Genomic DNA, 15,496 nt, shown 5'->3' with positions numbered 1-15,496 from the left:
GAGAATGTGTGCTTTTAACATCACATGCTCTCATTTTTTTAATATATGCATATCTTGCTAGAGTCACTAACCCACAGCCTTAGTGTTCCATGTTTGTAAAATAGATACTTTTTAGGGTTGTCAAATCTTCACTAAACTTCAGTGAGGTATACACAAAACAAAAGAGCAAAGATGGCAAAGTCTTTTGCAAAGTGCTTGTACATGAGACCTCCGGGTATAGGGTGGTATATAAATTCAATAAATAATGAATACAGTGGTACCTCGGGTTAAGAACTTAATTCGTTCTGGAGGTCCATTCTTAACCTGAAACTGTTCTTAACCTGAGGTACCACTTTAGCTAATGGGGCCTCCCGCTGCCTCCGCCACGCAATTTCTGTTTTTATCCTGAAGCAAAGTTCTTAACCCGAGGTACTATTTCTGGGTTAGCAGAGTCTGTAACCTGAAGTGTCTGTAACCTGAAGCGTCTGTAACCCGAGGTACCACTGTAATAATAATAATGATGGTAAGCAGTTTCTAGTGCAGAAGGGTGAGTAATTTGTCCCGAAGAGCCTCCAGGATTCTTTGGCAAAAGAACCTCCTGCTGCTCCACCCATGCCCTGGCACAACAGAGGGAGGCCCAGGGTGTCCTTCCAGTAAATAAACAGGTCCTTTGACCCCCTCCAAGAATAGCTAAGCCACAGTGTTTAATGAAAAAGAAAACCAATCTCAGCCAAATGGATACTAGTACCATCTGTTCTCTTGAATGGCTCCACACTACATCTGCCTTCCATTAGTAGTTCATGTCGATGTCTTTACTCAGAGTTTAATGTGGGCTTGCGTTCGCCAGTGCCTCTGACCAGGTGCAGAGAGAGAGAGAGAGAGAGAGAGAGAGAGAGAGAGAGAGAGCTCACCCTGAAGCTCTGAATCTGAGGATGACTGTCTTAGGAGTTTTACACCTGGTCCCTGCTCCTGCAACCACAGACCCACCAAGTTCCTTTATTGTATTTTTATAGCAGTCTTGAAATCAGGCACTCCCCTGACTCCTTAGGCAGGTTGATAAAGCTTCCTCTGTAGTCTTTGCCAACTTGTGTTGAAACCCTGAAGTCACTGAAGGAAAGCCCTGCCAAAGGCTCATCTAGTCTAGCATTTTGTTCTCACAGTGGCCAAGCAGGTGTCCCTATGGGAAGTCCGTGAGCAGGATTTGATCAGAAGAGCACAGTCCCTATTTGAGATTCTCAGCAACTGGTAATTCAGAGGCATACTGCCTGCAACAGTGGAAGAAGAACACGGTCATTGGGATATCCAAGGGGGTGGCTATCACTAAATCTGATTTAACAATATGCTGTGTGGATTACTTCATTTTATCCTGGATCTTCCACACAATACACCTCTATCATGTCTCCTCTTACTCACTTTCCCCCCTTAATTAAAAGCCTCCAAATGTAGGGGAGTTCTTCAAGATCCTTAGAAATAAAATTGACTAATACCATAGGCTTAAATGTCAAGTAAATGAGTTTAGAACTGGGGTGAACAATAAGATTGTGGTAGTCATTTTCTAGGCTGGGACGCGGGTGGCGCTGTGGGTAAAAGCCTCAGCGCCTAGGACTTGCTGATCGTATGGTCGGCGGTTCGAATCCCCGCGGCGGGGTGAGCTCCCGTCGTTTGGTCCCAGCTCCTGCCCACCTAGCAGTTCGAAAGCACCCCTAAGTGCAAGTAGATAAATAGGTACCGCTTTATAGCGGGAAGGTAAACGGCGTTCTGTGTGCTGCGCTGGCTCGCCAGATGCAGCTTGTCACACTGGCCACGTGACCCGGAAGTGTCTGCGGACAGCGCTGGCTCCCAGCCTCTAGAGTGAGATGAGTGCACAACCCTAGTGTCTGTCAAGACTGGCCCGTACGGGCAGGGGTACCTTTACCTTTACCTTTAGTCATTTTCTGGTTGTTAGCATGAATGCAGATCTCTGTTTTGAAGACCATTCCAGTAATACTGGCTGCATATTTTTAATGGGTGTGATAACAAGTTAGGTTCAGGAAATAAGAATAACCAGGAACAATAATGTCCTATTTGCAACAGGGTAAGATTTTTATTTTTTATTTTTTTAAAAAACCCTCATATTTCACATCTAAAATCTCATTCCATAGTGGATGAGGTCCTGGGTGTTTCCCCACTGCAACTCTGAACTACTATTATCAAACCGGTTTAACTTTCATCATAGCCAAGTAATTGCAGTAACAATAATTATGTGAAGAGTCTAAGGCTCTCACACCTGCAACAAAAACTGCAATCTCCAGAGTTCTTGCAGAGTATGGTGTGGTAATGGTGGAAATTCAGCTTTGCTTCCATTTAAATTAGAAACTAACTAATTTGCACTTCTTGAACCATAATGCAAAACACAGTGCTATTTTGAAATTCATTCACCTCTGAATTTTGTAATGCAGTCCTCCAAGCAAGAACGTATCCAAAATGCATGTATTAGGGAGGAATGTCCATAAAAGTGTTTGCATTCATGAAAGGAACATGGAAAAATGCATTATATTAGGGAAAACTGCTTGCAAAAATGTTTTTATTAGGATAAATGTTCCCTTGAATGCATAGAATTCATAGAATCATACATTTGTTTTTTGCAAATTGCTACAGAAATGTAGAGAACTGAATTTAAGATTGGAAAAATGAGAAACTCTCTGAGAGAAACAGAAAGAGCATGCCAGCTTAAAAAGGGAAAGAAAAAAGTATCTCCCTAGCAAATGTAAGAATAAGAATAAAAATAAAATAAAAGCTACATTGGTTGTGGTGCAGAGTTGATTTTAAGGCACCTTTTTTCCACAGCACATCAGCATTCATGCATGGAATAAATCACATGAGAGAATTGGTGCCAAACTTGCTTTGGTGCGATGGATGGGGATGTGATGGGAAACCGGAGGGGGAATGGAATGGAGTACTCTGAAAAAACATCCATGGCTACTGGAGCCCTGGACAGGAGCATGTCACACTGCAACATTTAGCTGCAAGTCCCACTTGTGTAAATCAGTTTGGCACGTGCAGCTTCTCAGCGGAGCTGCTAGGGAGGGTTTTGTTTCTCCAGCCTTCTGCTGACCAGAGTCCAGTGGTATCATTTTGCCTGCCTGGCAGGGTCTGAAAGGCAAACTGAATGGTTATTGTCCCTTCCACAATACTGTTCATTTGCTGCTGGTATATGAAGCCTGGCAGGAATGGCATGCCTTTGTTGATCGAGCAGAGCTACAGTGACAGACACCAAGCTTGAAGTTTAATACAACTGGAATGAATGTGAAGCCTGCGGTAGGCCAAAACCAACCAGAAAAAGTGCATTTGCCCCCAGTTGTAAGTTTGGGTGAATTGACTTCTTGTGACCCAATGTAGGAGTATTTTCCCTGAGTCTGTTGCACCTTATTATACTGGAGGAGTTTCTGATGCTAATGATAATACTCAGGGCACCTCTAGAAGTGCTTTTTACCATGTATTCACGATGATTTGCACTCATGATGCTATTGGGGTAGTTATATGTGCTCCTGCTTTCAAATAATGTTTACCCCTGCAAAAGTTTTAGGGCAGACATACTGCTTTGTTTACAATCAGTGCCTGTCCCAGTAACTCCCTGCTGAAATCCTGTAGCTTCTTGCACTGAAAATGTTCCTGTTTATTTTCTTGCACTATAGTGCAAGTGTTTCCTTCCAGTAACAGTGGGGAAGCATCACAGAACGATGAATCAAGCAGAATGATGAACGGACAGTTCAGAATAAATTCACTGCTAATGCACTGTTATTGCATCAATAACATATTGCAGAATACACCTGCAAAAACGAAATAAAAAATGCCAAACAAACTAATCTAACTTATGCTATCTATATATATATTGGGGGTGGGTGGATTTCAAAGCAATTCAAACATTCATAATCTTGGTGGCTTTATTATTAGCCACATTTCTCAGATGTGGCAATGGCTTGCTTAGAGCTACCTTGTGAGTTTGTGGCCAAGGTGAGAACTGAACTGGGATCTTCGCACTTCTTAGGTTCAGCTCATGCGTTTCACCACATGTGTTTGTTGTGATGGCTCTGTTGTGAGCGCAATATCAGTTGGTTCTAGCACATGATAATTTTCTGCAGTAGCCAATTACTAATAGCAAACCCATCCTTTGAGTGCAAAACCTTATACAGTCGTACCTTGGTTCTCGAACAGAATGCGTTCTGGGAGTCCGTTTGACTCCCGGAACCATTCAAAAACCAAGGCGCAACTTCCGATTGGCTGCAGGAGTGTTCTGCAGCTGCAGAAGCCATGCCAAATGTTCAGCTTCCGAAAAGCATTTGAAAACCGAAACATTCACTTCCAGGTTTTGATCATTCGGGAGACGATTTGTTCGGGAGCCAGTGTGTTTGGGGTCCAAGGTACGACTGTATATCTGAAACATCACCATCCATGCAGAATCAGGTGGCAGGGGGGAGAGCCCTCAGACAGGGAGGTGGGGAGACCAAAACAGCCGCCCCCTGGTCCCCACTTTCACAGGGGGAGAATATTTGGGAAATGGTGGTGGTGCTGATTTTGACCATACCTTGACAATTAGAGGACAATTAACGCTGATGAATTTTCGTGGGGTCTTTTTCACCCTAATTTTGCAAACTGTAGTGGAAACATGGGGAACTGAACGGAAGAAGGTTGGGAGAAAATGAGAGAAATCGGAATTGACCAATTTACCCATTCCTATCATTTGCAAGCAAAAGCTGCATTCTGTTTCTTAAGGCATCATTTAGGAAAACGGGGGGGAGGGGTGGGTTGGTTGGTTGGTTGGTTGGTTGTGGTTGTCTGCTTCAGTTTTCACAAGCCTAGGAATGCTGCTGGCATAGTTCTTCCAGTGCACAAGCCTCTCATTAGACCTTGCCCCTTGTTCAGGATCTCTGGTTGTTCCTGTCCGGATGCTGTGCTGCTGTCTCGTTTCCTGTCCAAAACTGTCAGTCAGAGGAGCCGTGAGTCACCCTCCGTCCGAGAGGATGCTTGGCTAGGAGAGAGAACAAGTTTGGCAAGTCAAGAGGCAATTGCTTAGTAGGAACAGTTCTGTATAAGCAGGAGGGAGGTGTCACCAAAAGGTTCTGTCAAGTGCCAGGCTTTCATCACTCTAGCACAGTAATTCCCAAACTATCTGCCACGAGGGAGCAGCTATTATGGTATGAGAAACAACCAAAGATTTCCATGAATCCAAATCACTCATTCACTGTCTGCAGAGGTGGTTGCCTGTTGTGTCCCTGTGTGCTCTTATCAGGGAGTCATGCAGAAGGCTATTCCTGCTTTTGCATATTTTAACCCTTTGCAATGTAAGCAGGGAGACTGCTTCTAATTTGGATTTGGGGGTGGCTGGGTAGGCAGGCAGGAATGCGCCTCAAGTTTCAGAACTATAAGAAACAGTACTCTAATCCAGAAGACTCTGCAAACAAGGGTGACTTAGTTTTCAGAAGAATCCCACTGAGTTCTATGGGGGAAGCCTCAGTGGACTGAAATTTGAGACAAGTGAGAGAGGGGAGAGCGTCTGCTTCCTGAAGGAGACAAATTAGGGATGATAGGACAGCAGGCAGGCTTAGCCTTTGTCTAACCCTGTTAGGATCTCTGATCTGTAGTAACTCCCATGCTGATTTACTGACCATCTCAGAGTATGGTTCATGGGGTTCAAAAGGTCATTGGCTCTGCCCCATTTTGGACCTGGTTCCGCCTTCACACAAACCACTGTTTTGAGCTTTCCTCTACTTGATGGACTTCAAGGTTCCAGTAAAAAAACAAAAAGGTAGTTTCTGCAAGCCTGAAGTTTGGCCAGATCTTGACCACATATAATCATCACAATAAATAAGAATTAACAATAATAAATAATGATAACCCGCTGGAGAATCACAGTGCCTGCTGTGGCTGCAGAGACTTGTAACTGCTGCCTCCCATGTTGCTTTTGCTGCGCCCAAATATTTTATTCTAGTTGGCACCCCTGTAAAGGCTGTTTCATAAAGGCAACAGCAGTTGGCTTTGTGGCTTGACACCATCTTGGATTTGCCTCTACAGTTTGCTGTTTTGCCCCAACTCTGCCAAACCGGAGCCAGTGTCACTTCCAGCAAAAGGAGGATGTTCCGACTCCACTGCCCTCAAGCAAAGATTGCATGACTAGGCTTCAATTTAGGAAACTTGATGGGGAATGACCAAGGCTGAGTGGCATTGGGTAGAAGACACTAATCTCTCCTGGGTGCCCAGAGGCCTTCATGGGTGGAGCATCAACCACAACCTGCTAGACTGCAGACACCCATCTGAATTGCTGAATGCTTCCTCTCTTGTCCAAAGACTCATCAATGGCCAGTTGCCAACTTTTGTCCATGGGCAGCTCCTGTGGCTCCTACAGCAGCATGTCATGGATGAGTTAAACTTTACCCACCTCTTAATTCCCTACTAGGGATAAGTTTCACACAATTTATGCCTGTCCAGTTGCTGTTTAAAAGCACAGAAGCAGGACCAGTAAAAAGAAATTGGCAAGTGTTACACATACATGGCTTTGATCTTTAGCTTTGGGCAAGTCACTATCTACTAGCCTTGATTCCCCCCCAGCATTAAAATGGTGCTATCTGCAACCAACCTCACAGGGTGCTCATTTGGGTGAAGGTTAAAGTTGTAAAAGCATTTTGCAGATTAAAAATTAGACTAGCTATGAAAGCAAAGTGCTTTATAAACATTTATCTTCACCAGAAAAAAGTCCTTCAAACCCTACAGTGAAGTAGTCTACTGTTCTTTTGATTTTACTGACTAGTGTAGTCAACTGCTGCTTTTTGTAGTGTTTATTTTGTAAGGTGTTAGGGGCTGAGTGCTTCCTGGAATCCCCTCCTCCTCTTATTCCAAAAATTGTGGCCAACTGGCTGCAGTTACTTGGTGGTGAAGTAAAAGCACTTTGCATATGCACAGGGAAACTCTTGCTCCTTCTATCTTATATCCCTGAGTGAGCTCCTGGCTGGCTGTGATCTGCTTTTTTCATCCTTCTTGAAATCTCTTTCTCTCTTCGCAGCATATCCAGCAAGGAGTTGTCTGAGCTGATTGAGAAGTTGCAGAAAAATGCTGACCAGGTGGAAAAGAACATTGTGGAAGCAGACTCTAAGATGCAAAACGTGAGTTTATTTTATTTCAGCGTTCTTATATACCACTTTTCATTTTTTTAAAAAAAATAACATCAAGAAGGGTTTTACATAGAAATGAATCATATCAATAATGGTGCAGCAATAAAATTGCTAGTACATTTGCAAAGCTAAGCAGGGTCTGGTGTGGTTTCAAATAGGATGGGGCCGTGTGTTGAAATTCCTGGACTAGATGACCCTCAGGATCCCTTCCAACTCTTATGATTCTATGAATCAAACACAAGAAAACTTAGATAAAAATACAATTGAAAAGTAGCAATAAAATAAGATCAGTATAAAACACAGAACCAGAGGTTGAAAAAAAGTAACATTAAACAAAATGTGGCTTCTGAACATTTGGGGGAACCAAATAAGGTGACATCCACACCATATAATTAAAACACATCTAAAGCAAATGGCGTCCTCCAGAAAATCTGTAGTTTGTTAAGGATACTGGGAATTCTCTAACACAGCGTTCTCAAAACCTGTACAAAACTACGTTTTCTAGGCTTCCTTTTGGGTGAAACTTCAATTCAGACCAGTTTAAATGTAAATGCAGCCTAAGGTGACAAATGTCCATCTCTAATTATACAATTCAGATTGTAAAATAGGCTTAGTTCCTACTTTCTAACCTAGCAATGGTTATTGTTTTGCAGGGCTTGTCCTACCATTAGGCAGTGGAGACATTTGTCCCTTAGCGCTGCCCCATCGACCTTTGTCTGCCTTCAGCCAGCCCCATTTGCCTGCCTTCCTTCTTCCAAACAATTTGGAGTTGGGACTTGGCTATTGGCTCCCTCCTCCTCTTCAGTCTCAGTGTTCCCTTGTAGAACTAAGCAGGGAGGAAGAGGTTGGGGGACAAAACTAGAATGAGCTGGCTCTGCCTGCCATTGGCTCTGGCTCCACAGACTATTTGGGCTTCCTGCTTTCTATCCAGTACCAATGGGTACCAGCCATCTCTGCCATTGGGCAGAGTGAGCCAGCAGCCTCTGGCAGCTGATCTGTGTTGTGTGGTGGCAGCTCCCCACCTCACCCGGCTACTCCTTTTGAGTCCCTAACCATTCTCCTCTGCCGGAGCTCTGCTATAGTGGCCTCCTGGCCTGATGTATGGTGAAGGATGCTGTCATAGTTAGAAGGGACCCAAAGGGTCATCTAGTCCAACCCTCTGCAATGCAGGAATCTCAACTAAAGCACCCCAAAAGATGGCCATCCAACCTCTGCTTCAAAACCTGCAAAGAAAAAGAGTCCACCACCTTCCAAGTGAGTCCCTTCCGCTGTTGAACAGCACTTACCGCCAGAAAGTTCTTCCTGATGTTTCGTTGGAATTAACTTTCTTGTAACTTGAAGTTATTGGTTTGGGTCCTGCCTGTCATCACTCTTGATGGTCTGGTCAGCCTCTGTACCTAGAAGGAAGGAGGTGCCAACTCTGCTGTTTCATTCGGAGTCCCATTCTCTTAATGTTCTAACCTCACAGCTCTATTGATTCTGCTTCTGTTTAACAATGAAAACCATGAAAACCAGCTCAAAGCTGTGAGTGAAAAACAGAAGTGGGGTGGATCTGTTTAGAGTGATCCCTGGATCAGTTCTTCTTCCCTGTAGGTTTGCGGGGTTAGGAAGAGGACCCGAGATACTTCTTTTTGCGCTGTGTTGATTCTGCTGTTTATATAAGCCTGCTCTCCCTTTCCAAACGCTTTCTCAGGACCTGCACAAGCTTAAGGCCGGTCAACCTGCTGAGTACCAAGACCTCACGGCAGATAAGCTAATAGAATCCGATAAGCTCCTCTATGTCCTGGATGGGGATGCTGCCATCGCTCGCCACATGAAACACCCACAGGGGGATATGATCACAGAAGAGTGAGTCTGGGGAAGCCAGTAGGGCAGGGGTGGGGAAGCGGATCTGGGCAGAGTGCTAGATCCAGAGTTGGGCCCTCCTTTTGTGCGCTATTTTGACAAATGGGTGGGGCCACTGGCAGGTGATGAAAAGTTCAAACCAAGAGAGCAGGCAGAGGCTTATCTCTGTTCTTAGCATGGTGGGACTACAGTGCTAAGATCAGAGATAAGCTACTGCCTGCTGCCTTGTAAAGAGCACCACAGCACTAAGATGAAATATAAGCTTAGCTAACACTTAGGTTGGAGAAAACAGATCTCCACACCTAATATCATATGACATCAGTTGACGGACAGGTGGGTCTAGTTTGCCCCAATGGCCTTGCAGGCCAAATTTAGAGGCCTAAGGTACTCAATTAGGCCCATGGGCCAGAGGTCCTCCCCCCCACTGCAATATGGGATGGTGCTTGATTTGAAACTTTCATCTAGGGGTGAGCAAATCTGTCTGATATATATTCAAACCAACACATTAGGCTAGTTCAAGTCAGGTCTTCTACCACCCCATTTATCTTCACAACAGCTCTGTAAGGTAGGTTAGGCTGAGAGAGTGCGTTACTGAGTAATTAGTGTAGATCCTTAAAATCCACACTTGGAAAACAGAATTAATTGATATGACATTTTTGCAATGTGGGGTAGGAGGGTTTTTTTGGGGGGGGGGTCTCCAAAATGTTTCACTTTGAGGAAAGTAGTATTGAAGTTAGGGGAGGGGGAATGATTCGTCTATACGTTGTTCAGAGAAACCAGTAATTGCTTGTATCCTCTCTCCTTCCTTCAGCATCCGGCAACTAAAGGAGAGAGTGGGCAACTTGCGTGTGAAACATGATCAGATCTACAACTTCACCCCACAGGAAATTGAACCTCAAGTCAACTGGACCACGGTGATTGAAGAGAAGCAGGTGAGTAGGTGCTTTGCATCCAGTTAGTGAACATCTGATCTCTTTTTTCTTTAGATTGGAGCCATTTCTTCCAAAATATGGACTTTGGGGGCATCCAGCGCAGCACTAAATGGAGTTCTCCTGCACATCTCCCTGGAACTAGAAATGTAGTGCAGTAGAGAGAGAGAGAGCTGGGCTTGAACTTTTCTCCCTGTTGTGCTAGATTTCTGTTTGCCAAAGAGCCTTTTTAAAACCATTCTGGGCCTTAACTAAACATGACGTTAATTGCCTGAATCCAGGTAACTTGCATGGGGGATATTTGTTTGTTTTGGTAGGTAAGTTGGGGTGGGGGGTGTAAGTTGAAGCCAGAGCAGCATTTTGGACCAGTGGTGGGGAGAGGGAGAATTTAGCTCATCCTCCAGCATACCTTCCAAAAGACCACCCCCTCACCCCAAACAGTTGTTTGCAGACCTTCCATTTTCTCCCTCCCCACCCTCTGCAACCCCAATACGTCTCAGACTTCCCTTTAACTGCTAATTGCACATTTTAAAAAGTGCACATTAACGTAATCCATGAACTATAAGCTTTGCCTAGTTTCCGTATATATTATTTAGATTTCCTATCTCAACCACAATGTCCCAGAATGGGCTACAACAGTAAAATACGCAATTATAAAACAAATAAAACAGTTACAATCAGAAAACAATAAAAGTGGGGGGGGGGACCCCCATTAAGAACAGCTCCGTATATATAAACCAATTTAAAACAATTCCATATATTAAAGTTAAAAATAGCTACAGTACTTCCACCACTGGGATGAAGCTCCCTTATTTGTATGGGGTGGGCATTCAGAAATAGTACCTTCCACCTGTAGGCTGGCAGGTAGCCCAAGAGTAGGTGGAGCCAGAAGAAATAACAGGCGGAGCCAGAGCCAATGACAGACAGAGCAAATGCCCCATCCTCCTCCCTGCTGAGTTCTGCAAGGGTTAACACTAAAACTAAGGAGGAGGATGTGTTGTCACCTGGACTGGTAATTAAGGAGGTAGGTAAACAGGTGGGGGCTGGCTGAGGGCAGACTGAGGTTGGTGGGGCAGCCCCCCATTCATCTGGATGGACCTGTCTCCATCAACCCCTACTCCAGCCATGAATGTACTGAAAAGCTCACGCAGTGTCAGTTGTCTTGAATGAAAGTCCTGCCCCCGCCCCACTCGTCAGGTGCCTGGGCACTGTTAATCAGCTCACAAAACGGGGTAGAGAGATAGGAGCTTTAGGCTGCCAGATCTCTTCCCCGCTGTTGATTTTTGCTCCTCTTCCAGTTGCTTTGTCAGCTTCCAGTTGCAAATCCCCCCCAAATCCTCCCTGGCTGCTGGCTGGAGATGCCCCCTAGCTTTTGGCTTAATGAGAGGCTTTGTGCAGCAGCCCAGGTTCTGCTAGCTTTGCAGTTCTGTCTCTGGGCTGCCTGGCGGGAGCTTCCCTCCCTTTGCCAGGGGCAGGGCACGGCTATCCAGCATCACAGGATGCCTTCTGCATCTTGGCTGAGCGCCATCCTGTGTAAAATTGCAACAAGTGGGCTTAAAACAGGGCAGTTTTGTTTTGGAGGAAGGGAAAGACAGCAGCAACAGCAATCTAGATATTTGCATCTAGGGACGGGAGACACATTCAGTTCAGTTTGCATTAAAAGGTCAACCGTCTTTCCCAAACAAGATGCAAGCTAAAAAGCAGCCATTTTTCGGAAGTTGCACTGCACTGAATTTTGTAGTGCATGCCAAATCAGTGTAGACCAGCTGTCCCCAACCTGGTGCCCTCCAGATGTTTTGTATGGCAGCTCCCATCAGCCCCAGCCATCACTGGGACATCTGGAGGTAGCGCGGCATTGAAATCTGTCCTCCAGGTTCTCAGACATTTGAGGCCCCGCCAAAAGGGGTTGGTGATTTGTTGCCTCGTTCCCAAGACTCTCGCATTTTCATTTGCAAGGTAGCCAAGGGTGGTGTCTCTGTTTCCTTCCCTATAAACATTTCTCTAGTGCACTGCAAACTCTCTGGCTGCCCGTGCTTGCTGTTTTGAAAAAGAAGAATAAGAAAAAACAACCTATGGGAAGAGTTACCTGTCTTCCCTTTAATTGAACATGGTTTAATTAAATGACCTTTATTGAAATGTGGGCACCCAGGAAGGCTGCAGAATGCAGACTGCTAGAGACATGGTTTGTAGAACAACAGAAAGGGTGCTCAACAGCATCCACCTGCCATCTCAAAAATAAGGCAAATGCCACAAAATCCCTACATCCCACCCATAAGGATTTCCCTGTCCTCTTTGATAATTTCCAAGTGCAATTTCTGATGAGGAATGTTTTTAAAAATGCAGGAGGAATTTTTGGCACAGAACTGTCTGCATGCTGGTGTAGATGAGTATTCAGCCTTCGGTTCCCAGGCATTGTTGGACTACAACTTCCATCAGCCCCAGCCAGCTTAGCTAATGGTCAGGGATGATGAGAGGTGTAGTGCAACAACACCTGGGGAATCCAAGGCTGCAGAACATTGGCTGTGGACAATACTAAGCTAAACAGGCTGATGGGTTGACTCTGTATAAGGCAGCCTCCTGTGCTGCTATGTTCTTGGCCTGCTTTGTTTGCCAGGAGTTTGGCGGAAAGACCGGAACCTCCCCCTTTTCTTTTACCACTAGGAAATACTGAACAGCAAGGGCTTCGGCACTGACTTGCCATCAGTCAACGGTCAGGTGGAGGAGCACAACATCTTCCATAATGAAGTGATGGCTATCGGACCGCACATCAGCAAGGAGGGTGACAAGGTATCATGTGCTTCTAATGCCTGCTTTGCAGCTCTTCGGGAGGAGGGGAGGGGACAGAATTGGTTTTACACAGTTCCTGTGCCTTTAACCAGTGACAGGAGAAATCCAACTGGTGGAGCTTTTCCCCGTCACAGGGGCTTCGATGGTGAGGAAAGCTGAACCTGTTGGATTTCTGCCCGATGTACCCCAGCTAAAGGTTCAGGAGCTTCAGGGATCTCTCAAAAAGTGATTCAAACATAGTTCAAGGGCCAACACCACCTTGTGTAGCGGGTTTGAGTAAGTGTTGCAGATGTTACTTTGTCCTACCTAACTCTAGCTCCTCTCCTTTCTTCTCCACAGCCTACATAGTCTTTAAATGAGAGACTCTATAAGCTTTACTCTTTGAATGAGAGAGGTTATTTGTTGGGGCTGCCACCACGAGGGGCTGCCCGGTTGGGCCTTTTCAGTGGTGGTTCCCCATTTGTGGAATGCCTTCCCTAGTGAGGTGTGTCTGTCTCACTATTATTAATTTTCAGGAAGTATTTGAAAACATTTGTATTTACTGTTTACTGAATCTGTTTTTATAATGTTTTAACTTTTAGAATGCTTAAGATAAAGCTTATGTGCTGGCTGCTCTGGGCACTTTCGGGAGGAAGGGTGGATACAAATCCAATAAATAAATACTCAACAAAATACTTTTGCCGTGTGTTATAACCGTCTCCCACAGCAAACACATAAACACACCAACCAAGACCATGTGTTGTAGTGGTTAGATAACCAGATGAGAAAGGAGAGGATTTCCTTGGTATAGGATCACTGGAGGAAGGATAGTATAAAAATCAAATGCACAAATTGGGGTAGCTAACCCCCAGCACAAAGGCTTCACCTGCTCCCCCCATCATATTTCCCCCCTGCCCTTCCCAAAGACTCACTGATTTTGGCAAGAAGAGCAAAAAGAAAAAGAAAGGAGTTAGACAGAACCCAGTACCCTCTTGGGGGATGCAAATCACCTCTTCCCCAGTGATCGATTGATCATTTGATTAAAAGCTGCATGCACGTAGCAAGTGTGTTTGCTTTGGGAAGTGTGGTAACACCCTCTTTGGGGGGCCTTGTCCTGTCTTTTGTTCATCTTCTCTTTGTTTGTTTCCAGGAATATATGAGTGGGCTCCAGGTGAAATATCAGAAACTGCTGGTAAGACCTTGTTCTTTTTATTTTCCGTCCTCAAAAGATCAGGGACTATCTTTGGTACATCCAAGCAGCTCAGAGGTGATGTGAGGAGACTCTTGGGTCCCGTTCATACCATATACAGAACATATTTAATGTACACAGTTTCCCCCAGAGAATCATGAGAACTTTGGTTTGTTAAGAGTGCTGGGAACTGTAGCTCTGTGAGGCTTGTGAACTACAGTTCCCAGGACTCTTTGGAGGAAGCCATATGATTTACATGTGTGGTGTGGCTGAGACCTTGGTTGACATGCTATGCCCCATCTGAATTAAGACAACGCTGAGGAGGATACCTGCATACGTGCCACCTTTCCATATTTCAAAACATACTCAAGGCGACTTACCAATATGAAAAAAATTACGTAATTATAAACATAACTAAAGTACTCATAAACAATAAAACATCGAAAAGTACACAACCAAAATGAAAATGTCCACATAAATCATAAGATATAAAAATAAAGATGCACAAAATAATATCAATAGCAACCCCCCCAACAACACCCGCCTAAACTGTATCTCAGCACATGAAGCCTTGATCAGCGTCAATAAGTATTTAAGGGCCCTTTGAGTCATACCCTGAGTGTGCTCTCTGTTGTTCCTTACTTTGATCAGAGCTTGGTCAAAGTGCACACGATACTTTGACTGCTATTCCTTCCCTGCCCCTCCGATTCCCAGCTCAATGTGGTCTAGAATCTTGACACCAGGAGAAAAGGAGTGCACAAGTCATGTATTTCACAGTAGACTTAGCCCTCTCTCGAGTTGCTCTCTGTGACTCCCAATCTCCAAGCCTTGACGGTTGGCAAAACTCCCTCTCTCCTTGCAGTCAGGATCCCAACAGAGGCAGCAGGATTTGAACTCGCTCCAGGATTACATGCAGCGCTGCACCAACAAGCTCTACTGGCTAGATCAGCAGGCCAAAGACAGGATGCAGTTTGACTGGAGTGACCGTAACCTCGACTACCCAAGCCGCCGGCGCCAGTACGAGGTACATTTTCTCCCCAGAGCTTATCCCCCCTCAGGAGGCAGTTTGACTTTGAGATCTGTGTGGAAAACGCATTCTGGCATTTGGATCTGAATTATTCAGCCTGAATCAAAGCTGAAGGGCAGAAATATATTAAAGGAGGTGGTAATCATCGTGAATTCCAGTATGAACTAATCTGATCTGTACATCTTAAGAAATCACAAACCCTTGGTACATACTATACTTTCAAAGCACATCCAAAGCCCATTTTCCCCCTCACAAAAGTCTGGGCCCCGTAGTTTGTTAAGGGTTGCTGAGAACTGTAAATATGTGAAGGGTAAACTCAGTGCTCAGAATCCTTTGGGAAAGAATGTGTTTCACATATGCTTTAAAGGTAGTGTGTACACAGGTGTTAGATAAATGGTGTTGGTGGTGATATTATTGTGGCTAATTGCATTGCATAATTTTAGACTGTAAACTGCTCAGGATTGGGACCTGCCTTTGCTACTCTGGTTTGTATCCAACTACGTGAGGTTCAGACTAGACCCACTTCCTTCAGTGGGTCTACTTTGGGTATGACTGTTAGATACAAAACTCTTTTAAGTGTTACTTACATTGGGTGACAGCCAACTAAGTCGTCCTG

General features: G+C 44.8%; 1 protein-coding gene across 2 annotated transcripts in view; it reads left to right on the top strand.

Annotated features, from left to right (window-relative positions):
- Window positions 1-15,496, top strand: part of PPL (periplakin) — a 51,025-nt gene that overhangs the window by 18,315 nt on the left and 17,214 nt on the right. For both annotated transcript variants that reach the window (XM_080981909.1, XM_080981908.1), the window contains exons 2-7: window positions 7,016-7,115; window positions 8,818-8,972; window positions 9,781-9,901; window positions 12,560-12,685; window positions 13,815-13,856; window positions 14,716-14,877. In XM_080981909.1, the coding sequence (XP_080838035.1) occupies window positions 7,016-7,115; window positions 8,818-8,972; window positions 9,781-9,901; window positions 12,560-12,685; window positions 13,815-13,856; window positions 14,716-14,877 (706 nt within the window). The remainder of the gene's footprint in view (window positions 1-7,015; window positions 7,116-8,817; window positions 8,973-9,780; window positions 9,902-12,559; window positions 12,686-13,814; window positions 13,857-14,715; window positions 14,878-15,496) is intronic.

This window comes from Podarcis pityusensis (assembly GCF_964106645.2).
Source record: "Podarcis pityusensis genome assembly, chromosome: 14".
Lineage (NCBI taxonomy): Eukaryota > Metazoa > Chordata > Lepidosauria > Squamata > Lacertidae > Podarcis > Podarcis pityusensis.
The sequence above is the reverse complement of the archived record's forward strand: the minus strand, read 5'-3'. Positions and strand labels throughout refer to the sequence as shown.